Below are 21,001 nucleotides of genomic sequence, written 5' to 3'. Positions count from 1 at the left end.
AGGAAAAAGAATAATTGGCTGACACTGCTATTTAACATTAACTCAAAGATCAGACAGGGAAATTTACATGTTAATTTGTATATTTGTGGGCAGTAGAGATGCAAGTTTTTTTTTTCCTCTTCAGAAATAAAATGAGTCAAATTGTTTTATTATCCACTTTTTTATCTATTGTACCAACCTTAATCAAGTATGCTTTACTAAAGCTAATTATTGCCTAAATAATTTAAACACCTCAAATTAATGCTATAAAAGAGAAGTTTTATTGAGATATAATTCATATCTCCTATATTTGCTTATGTGAATGAGTTTGAAAATTCAGTGATGTTGAATCTGTTTGCCTAGTTGCAAACAACATTAGTCAATCAGAAAAAAATATTTTTATCCCTCCAAAAAGAGACCCTCTACTTTTGTCATTCACTCTCCCTTTTTATTTGCCAGACTACCCCAGACCTAGGAAACCACAAATACACAGTTTATTATGAGCAGTATATAAACTTGAAATCATATAACCATGTTCTGTCATGAATAGCATATTTTACTTAACAGAGCATTTTTAAGGCCCATTCATCTTACAGCATCTAATATTACTTCTTTTCTTTTGATTTCCCAAAATATTTTATTGTCTGGGCATGCCATATTTTATTTTAGTCACTTATCAATTAGTAGGCTGTTGGGTTATTACCACATTTTAGTAGCCATGAATTATGTTGCTAAGAATATTAGAGTATAAGGTTTTATGTGAACATATGTTGTCAGTTCTTTTGAGTATACCTTGATGAATGGAATGGCTGAGTCATAAGGTAACTCTGTTTTTAACTTTATGAGACACTGTAAAGCTGTTTTCAAACACTACACTCTTTTCCCTTTTTATGAACAATGTACAAGTGTTTCAATTTTCTTGAATATTTGACAAAATTTTTCATTTCTTTTTAACTATAGCCATCTAAATCAATAAGAATTAGTATCTCTTTGTGATTTTAAGTTGCATTTATTTGGTTTATAATGACAACAAGTATCTTTTTCCATGGTTACTGGACATTTGAATAGCTTCTTTAAAAGGTGACAGTCAATAGATCAATGAATAAAGAAAATGTGGTGTAAACACGCAATGGAGTTTCACTTAGCCATAAAGAAGAGCAAAATTACGTTGTTTGTAAGAAAATGGATTAAAGTAGAGAATAACAGGCTAAGTAAGATCAGCCAGTCTCAGAAAATCAAGGATCAGATGTTTTTTCTTATATGTGAAAGCTAAAGAAAAAAATAGGAAAAAAAAAAGGGCCTTCAGAAAAATGAGGAAAGAAACAAATAAAATAGTGGGTAGGTATTGGGGAGAAAACGAAGGCTAGACGAATAAAAAATATTAATTAATATTATGTCCGTATATGAAAGTATCACTATTAAAATCACCAAATATGGCCGGACGTGGTGGTGCACGCTTGTAATCCCCGCGCTTGGGAGGCGGAGACAGGAGGATCACGCAGGTTCGAAGCCAGCCTTGCTGGCTTAAGAGACCCTGTTTCCAAAACTACAAAAAATAGGTCTGGGAGTGTAGCCCGGATATAGCAGGGCTTCCAGGAACCCCAGTACCACCAAAAAAAAAAAAAAAAAAAATCACCAAATATGTATGGGAATGATGTTGGAGCAGGATCCAGAGATAATCACACCAAGTACTGTGTGTAATTATGTTTGTATAACTTTGATCCTCACTATGATATATAATTACAATATACCAATAGAAGTATACTCTAAAAATGAAAAATATATTTTGTTAATTTTAAACTGTATTGTCTTTATACACACACACACACATATATATATATATATATATATATATATATATATATATATATATCTCACTTATATATTTGTGTTACTAAAGATCAAATTCACTGGCATTCTAACTCTGAAATACATCCCTATCTCTAATTTTATATTTTATTTTTTATTTTGAAACAATGTCTCACTAAGTTGCTAAAACTTAGACCTCTAATCCTCCGATTTTAGCCTTCCAAATACTGAGATTGTACGTGTACACCACAATGCCCTTATCCACATCATATATTTGATTTGTAAATATTATATACTGTTCTGTAAGTTATCTATTCACTTTTTTATAGTGTTCTTTGACACATAAACATCTTTAACTTTGAAAAATTTCAATTTATTGCTCTGTTTCAGGTATCATATCATATATAAGGACCATTGCCTAACCCAGTGTCAATAAAATTTACTGACAGAAAGGCTAAGAACTAAAGAAACTGCAATAAAAAATTATCTAATGAAGTATAAAACAGTGAATCTAATTAACTATGTGCCTGCCAGTTCATATCGAGAGGAACATGTGTGTGGCTGTGTGTATATGTGTACAAATCAAGATATACTTACATAAGAGCACTGGAGAAAAAAAGAGCATATAAGCTAGATTTTATAGTGTACTTTTACAGACAGTATATTTAGTATGAATTCTTCCTGAACCACTTGCCTTTTTGTTTGGTCACTGCCCAATTACTTTTTCTATCTTAGTTTCATTAGTTATGAACTGAATTCCATACCATATTCCTAGTATGTATTTAGAAATAAAAGGTTGTTCATATGCATTAGAAACAACTGTTGGCTGTTGAGGAAATATACTAAACAAGAACTAATATAATTAAACCATCATGAATATTGTTGAAACTATGTATTGAGTTCTATTTTTAAATACTTTATTTAGTTCTGGAATTATAGTTCTATTATTTTTAAATGGAATCCAGTATTCTGATACGTTCATTGTTTCATCTATTTTACTTGTCTTTTATTTTTCTGAATTTCTATCAATGTTAATTTAAAGTTTCTTCATTTTAAATTCAATGTATGGGTAACCTTCTTATTCATTGTTTCCTTTGGATTATCATACATTTATATTTATTTGATTTTGTGTCTGAATTTTTGAGTGCTAGATATTTTAAACAATAAGAGATAATTGATAAAATAAAGGTCTTTCAAAGTTCTTGGGATGTACTGAAAGTAAACAAATAGAAAATCCAATTGTTAATTATTATGATCACCAGTATAATAATAACTGCCAGAGTTATATAACATGTATATTTTCTAAGATCATCAAATTATGAGTGACCATAGAAAAGTAATTGCATTGATATTATTGGTTGCATATATTCTACCCACTTAATATTAAAATTTATTTTAGAGCAGTTTTAGACTCACAAATTTACATTCATAATTTCCCCTACATGCCTGCACATAAGATATCCTATGAATGACTTTCATTATCCTGGCAAATTTATTACAATTAATGAAACAATATTGATATATCATTATTATTACCTAAAACCTGTAGTTTTTTTCTGATTTCCTGAGTTTTTGTATATTGTTTTTTTAATCTGTTCTGGAATTTCTTCTAAAATACTATATTCTATTTATTTATTATGTCTTCTAGGCTTCTTTTGACTTATTGCTCCACGATTTTTATATATATTTGATAGTTTTAGTAGTATTGTTCAGGACCAAGCCTAGCTTATGATAAAAGCAAAAATAACTAAGATATTCAGCTTATTGTTCATTTTTTATTTAGTTAGTAATGATATAGCTGCCCAGTTTATGAACAAATTATGTTCCAAAAATTACATTGAAAAGCAAAGATATTCTAAGGTAACTTGGAATAGTCAAACAAAGGAGTTGGTGATGAACTTGTTTATGCCTGGTCTAGACAGTACTGAAAATTTGCCTCATCTGCATCTTTGTTAATGGGATGCTATTGAAGGATGTTAATCAATACAGGGAATCATTAAACACAGTATTCCTAATGAAGGCAGTTGATAAGAAACTAGGTAAGGCTCTCGCAGCTTTTATATGGATGAAGAATTGAGTATAAGCTGTTTTTGTTGTTTTACATTTGTTGCTGGGATTGTAAATTAGTGCAATTTGGAAAATAGTATGCAAGATTCTCAGAAAAATGAGAACAAGCCTACCATATGATCCAGCAATACTACTTCTGGGTATCTACCCCAAAGAATAGAAACCAAATTACCAAATTACCAAACTAATGCATGCATGTGTATCTATATTCATAGCTTCTCGATTTACAATTGCCAAACTACAGAACCAGATAAGATGTCCCTCAATGGAAGATGGATTACTAAACTATGGGATATGTACACAATGCAATTTTTCTCAGCCATAAAAAGAACAGAATTGCATTATTTGAGGGGAAATCGATGGAATTGGAGAACACTATGCTAAGTGAGATTAGTTGGTCACAAAAAGTAAAAAATCAGATGCTCTCCCAAATACGCAGAAGGTAGGGAGAAAAGCAGTCATAGGAGAAACTCTAGATGAAGGAGAAAACAAGGATGAATAAATAAGGTGATCTAACTGAGAGGGATGGGTGGGGGAAGAGAGAAAATTCTCAATGTACATGATGCACATTAACAAACATATAAAAGTCAGTCACTAAGCCAAACATGAGAAAGAGAGAGGGGGAAGGGAATGGGGCAGGACTAAATGAGTGATATGTGCACGTATGCCTCTTCCATTTGTATACCATTAAGATCTATAACTATGATGCATGAATTAAAAAAAGAAACCTCTAAGAATAATAAAATGTTAGGTTTTAGGTTTGTTCAAGCAATGCTACTTAATTTAATTTGCTGAAATGAAAATTATGTAGGGCAAAATATAGTTAGATGCCTTATGAATGAAAATGATTGATAGAATATTTATTTTTAAAATTTTAGTTTAAAAAGTGATTTTTATCAATGCATCATGAATTAAATATTTAATGTATCAGGTACTCTGCTGGTTGTTAGTTTATAGTTCCAGTTATAAAATATTATATATAATTTATACACATATATGTTTATATATATATATATATCATATATGCACATGCACATATATTTTATATGCAACTTTAGATATTTATCTAGATTCCAATTACTTAATAGAAAAAATAATGCTTGTCACTATTTGACATTTAAGGTACATTGTTACATAATAATTTTTTATTTTATTTTACAGAACTATTATGGAGCAGCTAAAATGATTTTTTCTGACAACCCACTTGGTCTTACTTGTGGGATGGTTTGTCCAACTTCTGATCTTTGTGTTGGAGGATGTAATTTATATGCCACTGAAGAGGGACCGATTAATATTGGTGGATTACAGCAGTTTGCTACTGAGGTATGTAAGAGTTACACATGGTTCTCCATTTCTTACCACCAAACACAAAAATCTTAAATTACCCTTAATCCTTGGTGCTTTCTTAAAACTCAGCATTTTTTAGTCTGATGCACAGGTAAAATAGAAGTGTTTTTGCAACAAGAAATGTTTTTATTCAACAACTTGGCTATAAAAATGAAAGTATAAAACTATATGTCAAATTACTTGAATCCTAACAGACTATTAAAATACTATGACTGAAAGTATATAAAGTAGATGATCTGAAAATAGAATTTATTCATTAGCTGTGTATTAATATGTAGCAAGTAGACCCTGTTATGAAAAGGCTGTCTTCTTTAACTGATTCTTTTCACAGAAACTCTCTTTGATCTTTCTTGCTTAAATTTTTTTATACAGCAGCAGTATTTTGTAATATCATTTGAGTAATAAAGATTAGGAAAAATTTAAAAACTTTGGAACCAAATGATACTCTTTAACATTGAGAAGAGAATTGAATTTTATAAATTTATACATTAGAAGCAAATCTGTTTGGAAAAAAACCTTCATAAGAAAATGAAATAAATGTTTTTTCCTAGTGTTTATGCCATAAACTTTGGTTCTGGACTTCCTTTTTAATGACTCCTTTGTAAATTACTTTGCCTCTCTGGATCATCATTCTGCTCTCTGGGTTCTCCTATTTGAAGTCAACTAGAAAGTCTATTCTCATGTACCATTTAAGTGATTAGCGTATATGGAGTTTACAGTAAGCTTTCATATTCTTTAGGGACTAGTTGGCTAGAAGACGGAATTAAATGTTTGTCTACACTAGAATTTTAGTAAATGACTTGCCTATCTGTTCTGGTCAACTTAAATACGATGTTTTCTTTCCCGTTAGGACCCTTCCCAGAATATCCCTCAAGCTTATGTCTCACTTTGCTTTAGTAATAAATCAGGGTTATTCTCTTCCTGCTTTCTGACAGGTTAATTCTAGGAAAAGGCTACTGGGGATAAGAAAATAAAAAAACAATTTGAGGTTGTGAGTTGCTGCAGTAAATTTCTTGAGATTAAATTTATTTATTTATTTTTACCAAATTCAAAACTGCATTTGGATTACTTGAGCAGTGCAAGATATAATCTTTACAACCCAAGGAAGTCCATAGTTGATGGAGAAGGTTAACTTGAATGTCTCCCCAGGTTCTTTTGCAGACCCATTGCTCTTCACTGAACCAGAGCAAGATTTTATGGGATGCAGTAAATGGATGCAGTAAATGCATAGCCATACAGTGTGCATATGAACTAACACTATACTTCACTGAAGAGAGAGAGAGAGAGAGAGAGAGAGAGAGAGAGAGAGAGAGAGAGAGAGAGAGAATGAAATAAATAAATAAATAAACAAATAAATAAATAAATTCACTAGAAACTGAGAAAATTAGAGTGTGACCACAATTATGACTCTTTATTATTATTACCTAATGAAGAGTTAGTTAATCATAGATTAAGGCTGTAATAAATTCATTTTTTATTTGTACACTATAGTTTCATGCCATAATGTGGATCATATTGACAATGGCATACCACTTCCCACAATGAATGACCAGGTTGACCATGCTATATTCACACTTATACACATATTCAAATGTAGCTCCTCCATTAATCAACCGCAGCCTTCTTCCTTCTCTACCCTTTCTTTCTAGTTTTACTGAGGTTTCCCCTTCATCATCTGGAATCCCTCTGTTATCCCTTAATGCTCCCTATTTTGGGCATAATAGAGAAAACATATGTTCCTCTCTTTCTGTGCCTGGCTGATCTCAGTTAACATAAATGTTCTCCAGGTCTTTCCATCTTCTTGTGAATGACATGATTTTGTTCTTCTTTATAGCTCAGTAGAATTCCATTGTGTGTATTTCCCATAATTTCACAATCCATTCATCTGTTGATGGAGACCTAGGTTAGTTCTATATTTGGGCTATTATGAATCGTGTTGCTATGAACATGGGTATGCATATGTTACTCTAGTTCTCTGATTTCATTCGCTTTGAAAATATACTCAGGAGTGGTGTAGTTGGATCATATGGTGGACCTAGTCCCAGTTTTTTTTTTTTATGGTACTGGGGTTTCTGGAAACCCTTCTACCTCTGGGTTACACTCCCAGACCTATTTTTTATATTTTTATTTGGAAACAGGGTCTCTTAAACCAGCGCGTCTGGCTTCGAACCTGCGCAATCCTCCTGTCTCTGCCTCCCAAGCACGGGGATTATAAGCGTGTGCTACCACGGCCGGCTGTTCCCAGTTTTCTAAGGAATCTCCACACTGATCTCCATAGAAGCTGGACTAGTTTGCACTCCCACCAACAGTGTAAGAGTTCTTCTTTCCCCACATCCTCACCAGCATTTTTGTTAATTGATTTCTTTATGCTTGCCACTCTGATTGGAGTTAGATGGAATCTCATTCTAGTTTTGATTTGCTTCTCCCTGATGGCTAATGATTTTGAACATTTTTTCCATGTATTTATTTGAAATTTTTATCTTTTCTTTTGTGAAGTGTCTATTCAATTCAGTTGCCCATTTCTTGGTTGGGTAATTTGTTTTGCTAGTGTAGAGACTTTTGAGCTCTTTGTATATTCTGGGTATTATCCCTTTATCAGAGTAGTGGTTGGTAAAGATGTTTTCCCATTTGGTAGGCTTTCTCTTTAGGTTCTTGATGGCTTCCTTTGATGAGCAGAAACTTTTTAGTTTGATGCCATCCCGCTTGTTAATTCTTGTTTTAATACTCTGCGCTTTGGAAATCTTGTTTAGAAAGTTACTGCCTGTGTCTGTATGTTGGAGTGTTGAGCCTATTCTCTCCTCTATTAACTTCACAGTCTCTGGTCTAATTTATAAGTTTTTGATTCATCTCTAGTTGATTCCTATGCCTGGTGAGAGGTAAGGATTTAGTTTTATCTTTCTACAAATAGATAGCCAGTTTTCCCAGCACCATTTGTTAATAAGACTGTCTTTTCTCCAGCATATGTGTTTGGCCCCTTTGTCAAAGATCAACTGACTATAAGAGTGTGGATTTGTTTCTGTATCTTCTGTTCTTTTCCATTAGTCTGTATGCCTGTTGCTGTGCCAATACCATGCTGTGTTAACTACCATTGCTCTGCAGTATAATTTGAAGTTAAGGATTGCTATGCTTTCTACATGGTTCTCATTGCTGAGAATTGCTTTGGCTATTTTGGGTCTTTTCTTACTCCATATAATATTCATGACTGATTTTTCTAGGTTTATGAAGAATGTTACTGGTATTTTGATAGAAATTGCATTGAATCTATAGATCACCTTTGGCATTATGGCCATTTTGATGATATTTATTTTGCCTATATTCATGAGCAAGGGAGATCTTTCCATCTTCCAAGGTCTTCTTCAGTTTCTTTCTTTAATGTTTTATCTTTTTTATATGTGGTAATGGGGATGCTGAAGAGTCTTTACTCATCTTTTGCCTTGAAGATTGATCTAGTGGTGTAAGTGGTGTGTTGAAGTCTCCCAATAGTATTGTATTTGGGCCTATTTGAGATCTGATGTCCAGGAGGGTTTGTTTTACAAATGTGGGTGCACATTTGTAAATAAAAGGAAGTGCCCTGCTTTGTCTCTTCTGATGTATTTTAGCTTAAAATCTGTTTTGTTGGATATAAGTGTTGCTACCCCTGCTTAATTTTGGTCTCCATTAGCATGATATATCTTTTTCCATTTTTCACTTTCAGCCTATGAATATATTTGGCTGTAAGGTGAGTTTCTTGCAAGCAGCATATATTTATTTATTTATTTATTTATTTATTTATTTAATATACTTTTATTAGTGCATTATAGTCAAACATCTCAATGGAATACAAGACTTGTGAGGGTATACAAGCACACATCATCCAATTAGCCTTTATCCAATTCCCATCCCATTCCCTCCCCCTCCCTCGATCCCATGCTTGATTTAGTGATTGATTTTGATATATTTGTTTATGTACATCATGTGCTTTAAAGAGATTCCATCTTTCCCCATCACATCCCCTCTGATTGGTCACCTTAATTGCTCCTCCATAGGGTCCTTTCTTCAACTGGATTTCCTCCTATTACCCATTTCTTCCTAGTTTATGCATATTAGGGAAAGCATCTGATTTTTTATTTTCTGTGATATTTCTCTGTGTATGCCACATTGTAAGTTCTGATCCCACTCTTGAAGGCCCCGGCACCAGCCTGGCCACCTGGCAGGCTCTGATCCCTGCCTCACTGGCTCCAGCACCATCCTTGCCTCATGGCAGGCTCCGATCCTAGCCTCGCTGGCCCTGGCACCAGCCTCATCCCTCAGCAGGCTCTGATCCTGGCCTCGGAGGCCCCAGCTCTGACCTAGCCTCATGGCAGGCTCCAATCCCGGCCTTGCTGGCCCTGGCCCCGGCCTTACCCCTCATCAGGCTCTGATCCCGGCCTAGCTGGGATTTTGATTTTCAATCCACATTGCCAGTCTGTGTCTTTTAATTGGTAAGTTAAGTCCTTTGACTTTTAGAGTTATTATTGAAATATGATTTGTTTCCTGTCATTTTGTGTTATATCTTCTGTTTGATATAATGTTATTTCCTCTATGCTTAGTTCTCCCACTAATCAAATTAATCTCTTCTCTGGTTAAAAAATTGCTTCTATTTTCTTCTCTATGGTTTAATTTTTAAGTAGTTTCTCTAATGTTTGCTTTGTTTTCATGAATACTTGAAATTCTGCTTATCTTTAAAAACTTTTGTTTCTCCATCAATTTTGAATAATAATCTTGCTGGATATAGCAGTTTTGATTGGAAGTTGTTTTTTGCAGGGTCTGGATTACATCATACTATTCTCTCCTGGCATTCATGACTTAGCTTGTAAAGTCTAGGGTGATTTTTACTGTTTTTCCCCTCTATGTCACCTGTTCTTTTGTTCTCACTACTTTTAAGATTCTCTCCTTAGTCTCTCTGTTGGTCATATTATTATTATTACATGGTGTGGGGAGGCCCTTCTTTGATTTTATCTTACAGTGTTTTGTATGTCTCCTATATATGGGTTTCCAAGTCTCTTTCTATGTTTGGAAAATTCTTTTTTATTTTTATTTTTTTGGTGATACTGGGGTTCGTGGAAGCCCTTCCACCTCCGGGCTACACTCCCAGATTTTTTTATATTTTTGAAACAGGGTTTCTTACGCCAGCGCGGCTGTCTTCGAACCTGCGCGATCCTCCTGTCTCCAACTCCCGAGCGCGGGGATTACAAGTGTGCACCACCACACCCGACTATATTTGGAAAATTCTATGAAATTATTTCTCTGAAGAGATTACAAATACCCTTGGTGTATACTTTTATCCCTTTTTTAATGCCTTTTATCTGTAAGGTAGGATGCTTCATGTTGTTCCATAGTTGTTGGATGTTTAGGTTTTGTTTTGTAATATCTTTTTTATGCTGATGACTGTGCTTTTGGTTTTGAATGAACTCTCTTCTAACAGTAATATTCTGTTTTCCATTTGTTTCCATTGCTGTCTTTATTTCATTTATTGGCTCTTTCATTCCAGGCTTCTTTCAGATTATTTATTAATGTCTCTATTTCTTCTTTAATATTCTGTACACTTACTGTAAGGTCTTTCATTATATTGAAGATCAGGATTCAGAATTCAGAATTCTCCTTCTTGCATTTCTTGTAGGTCAGTATTTGTGATTTCCTATATTTCCTCACTGTTCTTAGTTCTAATATTTTCAGGGTTCTTGGGTTTGTTTTTCTGATATCTTGGCATCTTCCTACTTTTTGCATGACTCTGGATAATCTGTATGATCCAATCTTAGTAGTAGGAAATTAGAAGTGTAAGCAGGTTGTTCATGGCTAAATAGTGCTTTTATAATAGTGAAGGTTGGGTAAGGAGGGAGGAGCTGCGGTGATGTGTAATGGATTTGTGTAGAGTAGTATATAATTAACTTGAGTAAGAATTTAAGTATAATAAGGTAGTATCTGAGAATGAGAGAAGATTAGGTAGTAGGATTCTTGTAGTTAGTATAGAATATTTAGGTATGGAGATATGAAAGATCTTGAATATAAAACAGAGAGATACAGTAAGAGAAAAATGTTTTGAGAGAGGAGAGTAGATAGGTTAGAAGGAGGAAGCTTATTAAAGGAATGAGGAAGGGATCAAACAAACATGCATAAAGTAACAAAACAGGTTACAAAGCTGACAATTGTAAATCAAAGAAAAGAAAAAAAAACAGCCAAAAGAAAAAAATTTTTAAAAAGAAAAAAAAAAAGAAATAGCAACAGTATGAAAAACAAAACAAAACAAAACAAAGCAGTCCATATAATTTACATATGTAGGGTCCTGGCTCATATATCTTTATGTTTCTTCCCTGTGTTTGATTTCAATGTCTCTCATCTGTTCTATAACCTATTGTCAGCTTTTGTGCCCACTTTATTAGTATTTATGCCCCTTTCTTTTTTCTTTTCTTCTTTCTTTCTTTCTTTCTTTTTTTTTTTTTTTGGTGGTACTGGGGTTCCTGGAAACCATTCTACCTCTGGGCTACACTCCCAGACCTTTTATTTTTTAATTTTTTTAATTTGGAAACAGGGTCTCTTACACCAGGGAGGCTGGCTTTGAACCTGTACGATCCTCCTGTCTCCGCCTCCCAAGCACAGAGATTACAAGTGTGTGCCACCATACCCACTGTGCCCCTTCCTTAGCTCTGACAGCTTTGTGCTCAGGTATCAGGGTGTTGATGTCACTGTAAATGAATTCCGTGTAAGCTCATGGTTTTTCATTTTTCCACTCGGGGCTCTGTACTCTCTGGCCGTAGGCTCTGTTCTCTCTGCTTCTGTTCTCCACACCCTCTGGCCCTGGGCTCTGCATCTTCCATCTCTGGCTCTGTGCTCTGCGCTCTCTAGGCTTTGTGATCTCAGGCCCTGTGCTTTGAGCTTTCAGGCCTTCAGCTCTGCGCTTTCTGGGTGTGGGCTGTGAGCTTTCTGTACCTGTGTTCTGCATCTTATGATACTGGGACTGCCCCTCCTTACCCACACCAATGGAGGGTGTGCAAGGGTAGTCTCTGAGTGACCCCCATGACCCTGTGCAGGTACCACACCTTGAACACTATGGGCCTTTCCTGTGTCTCTGGAAGTTCTAACTAGACCATGTCAGGGATGGGCTACCATATTTTAGCCTTCCGGGGTCCCCGTGGCTGTTCTGTGCGGGTTGTCCACTGAAGAGTGCAACATGGTTATCTTGTTGTCCTGTGGGCCAGGTCTCTGCAGCGCACAGTGTGCCCCTGCTGGTGAGTGTTTGGGCTTTTGGGTCTTTATCTGCATTCCTGAAGTGTGGTGCTCTTTGCATAGACGTTGGAGCTCTGCTGCCACTTTCTGCATTTCAAGTTATTGGATTACTTGTTGGAATTTCTTGGGGCTTGGAGAGCTGGAGTTGGCAATTGCAGTTTGGGCTGGTGGCCTGAGGTGGCACCAGCCACCACACCAGGTCAGTTGTGCTTTTTGCAGTAGATCTCGCATTTAAAGTATTGGATTTTCTTCTGCTGTAGTTACTTTTTTTTGTGTTTTTGTTTGTAAATATCTTACGCTCCTTTTTTTTTGTCTAGTTACTGCCTTCTCCGTAGTTGAATTTTATTTGTTACAGCTACTGAGATGTACTGCATCCCAGAGCTGCCACTTTTTCTCATTCCCCCTAAATTCATCTTGAGTGAAGGAAGAAATTTTAAAAGAACACGTTTTCAATTTTATCACAATTATCCTTTTATTACTTTGAATCCAATATCAAATAGTAAATAAAAATATCCCTGTGGGACCCTGTTTAAGAGCTTTCCATTATTATATATTTTATGTTAAATAGTTAGAATAAGTTGTTTTAAAAACATTTATGAACATTATTAATATTAATATTAAGAGTTTTATGAACATTATTAATATACCTTTCAAAGCTGTTAATATAAGAAAAGCATGAGCAGCATGAAAATCCAGGAAAAATATAAAATATAAGGTATAAGTTGAAATGTGACATGATACAAATAATTTTATGTCTGATAATACAATGATTGATTTCTGACCTTTAAAAAATACAAATCTTGGCCACATGTGGTAGCACACACCTTTAATCCCCATGCTTGGGAGGCAGAGATAGTAGGATCGTGCAGGTTTGAAGCCAGCTGCGCTGGCTTAAGAGACCCTGTTTCCAAATTAAAAAAAAATATATATATATAATAGGTCTGGGAGTGTAGCCTGGAGGTAGAAGGGTTTCCAGGAACCCCAGTACCACCAAAAAAAAAAAAAAAATACAAATCTTAATTTTGACCAAATTAAGAAAAGTTTAAGAAAACAGACTAATGCTGAAACACATATTTTAATTTTAATTTTTTTATAACTTATAACTACTCTTTTTAAAATACTGGCTCTGTATGTACCAACTCTGATAGCAGCTCTGTAGTCTGCCCACATTGGTGACATCCACACCTTATACTTCTTCATTTGAACATTAAGGTGCGGTTTTGAAGGAATATGATGGAAAAGGACCAAATCCCAAAAAGGAACACGTGCAGGAGAAGCAGGAGCCAGCTGCTTTCTCTCATTTCTGTCCTGTGTTGTCATCATTCTTCATCCCGTTGCTGTTCCCACATCTGCAGTGTGATGACTGTGACCTTGTTTCTGACACTTTTGTATATCTTTGCAATGAACAGGCTCCTGGCTGATTCCAACTGTGGTCGGCAGTTATCTTGTACTAATAGAGCTTCAAAAAAAAAAAAAAAAACACCTTGGGATAATACTTTGGTGTGCATCTTATAAACCTCATGTTAGCTTTTGAATTTCTTTGTACAAATATAACCATTGCAAGTTTTATTTTGAAGAATTTGAGTATGTAACTGATTTGTTAAGAAATTATATCTTCATTCTATTTAATATACCAACTAGATTTTCATTGCCTCTCAAATTTAATTAATGAATTGTAGAAAAAGAAGAAGACAATGAAAGTGGACTTTCTACTCATTTCCTGGAGTTTGAAAAATGATTTAAAATAAAAAATTAGTTCTATGTCAAATCAGTTCTCTTCTACAAATATTATAGGATTATAGCTAAATTTAGAAAAATTAAAATTAAAAGTGAAATTGTCTTCATAGAGACTGCAGCACATACCTGTAATTTCAGCTACTTTGGAGGCTGAGGCAGGAGAATCCCACATTCTAGGACAGCCTGGACAATTTAGTGAGAATCTGTCTCAAAATAAAAATGAAATTAAAGAGGCTAGCTGACAGTGTAGTACAGTGCCAGAGTGTTCCTCTGTTCAATGCCTAGTACCACAATAAAGAAAAAAATAGATAAATAAAAAAAGGAAGGAAGAAAGGAAGGAAGGGAAGTATGCAAGTTTCTATAGTTTAACTAAATGTTAAAGTTAATGAGGTCCAAATACTGTTACTTAAAATTACAACCTTAATTCTGAGTGTTAAGGAAAATATTAGATTTTGAAATTGGCATCTGAATACACTGTTTATTTTTCAAATACATATTCTATAATATTTTAAAACATATTAAATACTTTGTCTAGTATGGTATTTACCTATTGGCACTGTAGATTTATTTAGGTGTCATAATTTTAGTGACGTATGGAACTGAAAAGTGTGAGTTCCAGAAAAAATCAGGTGGCTCACTGAGGAAAGTTGCTTTTTAATTTTTTCTTACAATTTTTCCCCCCCGCACTTGGGAGACAGAGACTGGAGGATCGCGCTGGTTCAAAGGCAGCTTCGCTGGCTTAAGAGACTGTGTTTCCAAATAAAAAAAATATATAAAATAAGTCTGGGAGTGTAGCCCAGAAGTAGAAAGGTTTCCAGGAACCCCAATATCGCTAATAATAATCATCATCATCATCATCGTCATCGTCGTCGTCGTCATCATCATCATCATCATCATCTTTTTTCTTAAGATTTAAAAAAATCTCTTATCAGATTTAAAAAAAAGTTATTGGTAATGTCGTAATCATGAACTATGATGAAATTTAGAGTGATGAGGTGTTTTCTTCATCAAATCTCAGCAGGTTCTTATTTATTTATTTATTTATTTATTTATTTATTTATTTATTGAGGATCTGGGGATGGAACCCAGGGGCATTCAACCTCCAAGCTATACCCCCTGCCCTATTTTTTATTCTTTATTTTGAAACAGGATCTCACTGAATTGCGAAAAGCCTCACTAAGTAGCTGAGGCTGTCCGCGAACCGCAATTCTCCTGTCTCAGCCTCCCGAATGCTGGGATTAGAAGCGTACGCCATCACGCCCAGCTAGGTTTCTAAAATATCACTTCTTCTTTGAATTATCCAAGTTTTTTCCCATCAGACTATACTACTTGCAATAATGTAAGAATGTTTTCATGAAATTGAGAAAATTTATTTTGTTATATTAGCTTCAAAGTAAATAAATACATATAATAGATAAAATGCTAAATGCCTTCATATCCTTTTCCACAGTCTAATACTCTGATTAATTATTGATTCTGATTTATGTATTCTGTATATCCTACAAAATAGTTGTAGAATTAGCATAGATTTCTCCCATGAATATTGAAATTTTCTCATATGATTTTGTCCATTCAGCTTGTTCATAACTGAGATTTTAATTTGTTATCTTTGCCTATTTTGTGGCATATATCATAATGAAGGGGTCTAATTACTGAACAAATCTTCTGTGTGTTAGTGTGTGAATTACTGGGATTGAATGCAGGAACACTCTACCTCTGATCTACACCATTAGCCTTTTTTGTTCTTTGTTTTGAAACAAGGTCTCACTAGGTTGATGAAAGTCTCACTAAGTTCCTGAGGCTGGTATTGAACCTGTGATCCTTCTGTCTCAGCCTCACAGGTACTGGGGTTATAGGTATTACAACCACACCTGGTTTGTTAGGCTATTTTTATTCTTCCACTTCTCTTTTGAGAATTGTAATGATTATCTCTGGACTATTTATAACATGAAGATGACATTTTCCTTAAGAGTTAAAAATATACCTTTTTGAGGAAGTATTTATTTTTATAGTTTAATAAGGATAGATATTATTGAAGTCAAATTGGTCAGTATTTATAATCTAATAAAAATATATTAATATAATTCAAAAAGACAATCATAAGACAAAATACTTTACAATTAATTAAATTGACACATGTTCTATTTAAACACTATAGCATAGTTTGAGAAATTGTCAATGAAAAAGATACATGTTTATTCAAGATAATGTATGATTATTTTAATTTTATTTCTTTTTTCTTTTGTTGTGGTACTGAGCATTGAACACAGTAGTATTCTACTTCTGAGCTACACCTAAGCCCTATTTTATTTTTATTTTTAAATAGAGTATCACTAAGTTTCTGATGGCCTTGCTAAATTTCTGAAGCTGGCTTTGAACCTGTGATTCTCCTGTCTCAGTCTCTCAACTACAGGGAATACAGGCATGTACAGCCAGCAGTCAAATTTTATTTGTACCATATATTTATCTTGGATCTGGCAATCACTAAAGTTTTAATTTTTACTTTTATAATTATAATTGAGACTATAAAAATAAATGTCCTAATAAATAATAGTTTGCATGTCCTCTCTCAAATAATGTATTTTAGTGAAAAATACCATCTATCAAATAGAAAAATGAAGATAATGGAAGAAATTAAGTACAAGGCCCAGATAAAAACTGATCATCAATAAATGAATAAGTATAATCTGAAATAAGAACTTGAATATTCTCTAGCTGTATTTTATGATGAATGTTTTATAAGTAAGGTAATCAAATGACTAAAATACTTTGCAGAGTGAGCAAAGATATTATTAATAATTAGTCTAGTGCAGTAGACACCAAGACCACCCCAGGCACAAAGATTTGATGAATATCCAGTATAATAAGCCTCTAATATCAATTAGCTAAACAAACATTGAATATTGATTATAACTAAGTGTCAATGCAGCTTCTAAACTGTAGGTTCTTGGTTTAATATATACAAGTCAATAAATGTAAAAGAATGAAGGAAAGAAATCATATGATCATCACATTAGATGCACAAAAGACATTTTTAAAATTCAATATCCCTCATGATAAAAACTCTCAACACAATAGGCACAGAAGAAACATAGTACAGCATAGTAAAGGGATGCATATAATGAGCCAATAGGTAACATAATGTTGAAAAGGGAAAATCACAAAGATTTTTTTATTGTGATCTGGGACAAAAAAATGTAAAATAAAACAAAAATAACAACAACAACAACAACAAAAACAAAAACAGGGGACTGCCTAATTTTAGTACTTTTATTCAACTTTATACTGGAAGTTCTAGTCATAGCAATCCAGAAAGAGAACAAAATAAAGAAGGTTGAAAATTTCAATATAGGCTTTTGTAAAGGACCTTATGCAATGAAGAGCCCTGGAACTTGAGATTTTACCTATATTTTTTATTTTATTTATTTTTAAAATAATTTCATTAGTGCATTATAATTATATATCATAGTGTGATTTAGTATGATAAATATATACACACATCTCTTAATGCATTTCCTTTGATATCCTACCCCTCTTGTAGTTTTGTTGTAACTTGGACAGCCTAAGTCTGATTTTGTGATAGCTGGTATATGAACAATTTTTTTTTTTTTTTTTTTTTTTTTGCTGGTTAAGGACTGTAACCCAGGGACATTCAACCCCCAAGCTACATCCCCTGCCCTCTTTTTTTTTTTTTTTTTTGGCACTGGGATTCCTAGAAACCCTTGTACCTCCGGGCTACACTCCCAGACCTATTTTTTATTTTTTTATTTGGAAACAGGGTCTCTTAAGCCAGTGAGGCTGACTTTGAACCTGTGCAATCCTCCGGTCTCCACCTCCCAAGTGTGGGGATTACAAGCGTGCACCACCATGCCCAGCGATTTTCATTGTATTTTACTTTGTTTTAAAGCTGTATATTTGCTGTAGTTTTAAAACAAAAATAAATTGCTGTGGTTTGGGGGCAGTAACTTTAAAATTTATCAAATTTTTCTGCATAAGAATATTTACGATTAGTTCTTAAGTTCATTTTTTGCATATAAATTATTGTGGGCAACTTACATTTTTAGAATGATGGACTTTAATTTTTGAGTCTTAACAGCTTAAAACACATACATTTCTATAAATATATTTGATAATAGTATAAATCAGCATAAAGCAGTTATTGTATCAGCATGAATCACTTTTTAAAGTCATGCTAGGTGTTAAAATTTCAACCACTCATGTTGCTCCAGGGAATAGGGACAAATGAAGTATTGAAGACACACAAACCTCAAAGCTGATGATTAATTGCTTTCAGGGCCCACAATGGATATGAAAACATTGAACTAGAAGTAGGAGACTTAGGTCACTCTCTGCTAGTCTCAACTTAAATTTTGAAATGAGGCTGGGGAATTTGTCGAGTGTAGTGTAATAAGTACTTAAAGCATAGTGTTTGGAAGAGAACTAGTCTCATCTTCTCTTTGGTAGAAAGTTTAGGAATTAGGAGCAACTCCTATCTAGGTCTGTGACTTCTACAAACTGCATTAAGAAACAGAGAAAACTACAGTTGGTGTTTTGAGCGTATGCCTAGCAGCTCAGTGACTTGCTCTGCCCTGCCTCTACCCTCAAATTGAAACCGGAGTCCTTGGCTTACAATGAAAGGTCTGGTCTAACCGGGCAGAGGGAAAGGAGAAGAACGTGATTGAGGTGATCATCTGCCCGCTTGGAAGCAAGAAAGCAAATAGAAAAAACAGGAGGATTTCACCCAGCAGAAATAAAAAGTAAGAAATGGTATCAATGATAATCAAAAGACTCAAGTGATAGGCCTTAAATTTAGCCGAATGAAACACAAACAATAATATTGTATCTAAATAAATAGATAAAATAATGTCCATCAAAATAAGATAAAATGATGAAAAATATAATATTGAGATTCATATGAAAATTAGTGAATTAGAAACTTTTTTTGCAATGAAACTCCCAATAGAAAAGTTAAATTTTTGTCTGGGTATGATGCCTGAGGCAGGAGGAGCTCAAATTTGAGGCCTGGCCTGGGAACTTAGTGAGATCCCATCTCAAAATCAAAAGGGGGCTGAGCATGTAGCTCAGTGATACAGAAATCCCTGTATTCAAGCCCTAATAATGGGTGGAAAAGTAAATTTTGGACTGGGTAGGCACATATTGGTAAACATAAAAAAACTCATCTGCCGAGAAATTTCATTAGAAAACAGTAAGGAGATAAAAAATGTGAAATATAATAGAGATGTTAATAAGCTTAGAAGACTCAGATGTACATAAAAGCAAGTTCCTGAAGGAGAGAGAGAGGGGGGAGAGAGTGATAGAAGAGAGAACAATCATAAAGTAATTATGGTGGATAATTTTTCCAAAGAAAGGAAAGATGGTCATTGTAACATTATGAAATAATGAGGATAATGAGGAAATCAAATATTCCAGAGAAAGAGGAGACATGACTTAAAACCAAAGGATAATGACTGATCCCAGACTTCTCATCAGCATCCACAGATGTCACAAACCAATAAAACAATATTTTAGAGATCTATGATAAAGAATTTGATTTGCTTTCAATAATAAGAACAATAATATAGATATTTTAGGCATTTTACTAAGATAATTTTTCATATTTAAAAAAAATACTAAGGATTATTCTTTAGGATAAAATAAATAAACTTGTAATAAAAGAAAGACATAGAAACAATGATGAGCCAAGAAACCATCAAAATATGGTGGTAAATACAATTAAATATTGACTCAAAAGCAGTAATAACTCATTTTGACATTATAAATATTAAGATTGAAATAAAATTTTTTAATAACCAGAATTTTGTAAGAGAAAATTAGTAGCAATAAAATAATACCTTTAAGGATGTAAGTAACATGTATGAACTTGTATATACATTGCAGTATTACCTTCTTTAAATTTCATAAGATTTTTTTAATGAAGTTTATTAGATTAAGAAATTAATAAAATTTTCTCAACCCAATTTATACAGAGTGAATACATTATTTTATTGCACTGTAGAACATTTATCAAAACTGAACATATATTAGGTCAAAAACAGTAACTGATAAATGTATATATGAAAATTATTTGAAACAAACGATTTTTCTATAACACAATAAACTTAGAAATAAAATGTAGAAATATTGTCAAAATAGAAATAACAATAAGTTTATGTTTGAAATTTAAAATACATCTTCAGCTGGGCGTGGTGGCGCACACTTGTAATCCCTGCGCTTGGGAGGCGGAGACAGGAGGATTGCTCTGGTTCGAAGCCAGCCTCCCTGGCTTAAGAGACCCTGTTTCCAAATAAAAAAATATAAAAGTAGGTCTGGGAGTGTAACCCGGAGGTAGAAGGGTTTCCAGGAACTCCAGTACCACTGAAAGCAAAAACAAAACAACAAAATAAATCTTCATAGATCAGAGGATATCACAATAGAAATTACATACTATGTAGACCTTACAATTTTGAATGAACAACTGTAAGATGTAGCCAATCTTTCTTTCTTTCTTCCTTCTACTTTTCTTTTCTCCTCTAATTTTTTTCTTCTTTTCTTCCTTCTTCCCTCTCACCTATCCTCTCCCTTCTTTTGTTTCTGTGTCTGCTTCTGAGACTTAAACCCAGGGTTCAATTTTCAAAACTAGACAAGGCTTCTACAGTGCTTTATACCCCCAGATCCACAGCCAGTCATTTTTACACAGAAATTTGTTAGAAATGATTTTAGCAAAAAAAAAAATAAGAAAGATTATGTATGAATGGATAGTATATCTCATGTAGATAGAGAAAGAATAGAAAAGGGGGAAATACTAGAAATAACTAGTATA

General features: G+C 33.8%; 1 protein-coding gene across 1 annotated transcript in view; it reads left to right on the top strand.

The window, feature by feature from the left end:
* DPYD (dihydropyrimidine dehydrogenase) overlaps positions 1-21,001 on the top strand; it is a gene marked incomplete at both ends in the record, with an annotated part of 932,092 nt that overhangs the window by 242,539 nt on the left and 668,552 nt on the right. Inside the window, one exon of the mRNA XM_080690443.1 lies at positions 5,017-5,178. Within this exon, the coding sequence (XP_080546569.1) occupies positions 5,017-5,178 (162 nt within the window). The remainder of the gene's footprint in view (positions 1-5,016; positions 5,179-21,001) is intronic.

This window comes from Muscardinus avellanarius (genome assembly GCF_963383645.1).
Source record: "Muscardinus avellanarius genome assembly, chromosome: 3".
Lineage (NCBI taxonomy): Eukaryota > Metazoa > Chordata > Mammalia > Rodentia > Gliridae > Muscardinus > Muscardinus avellanarius.
The sequence above is the reverse complement of the archived record's forward strand: the minus strand, read 5'-3'. Positions and strand labels throughout refer to the sequence as shown.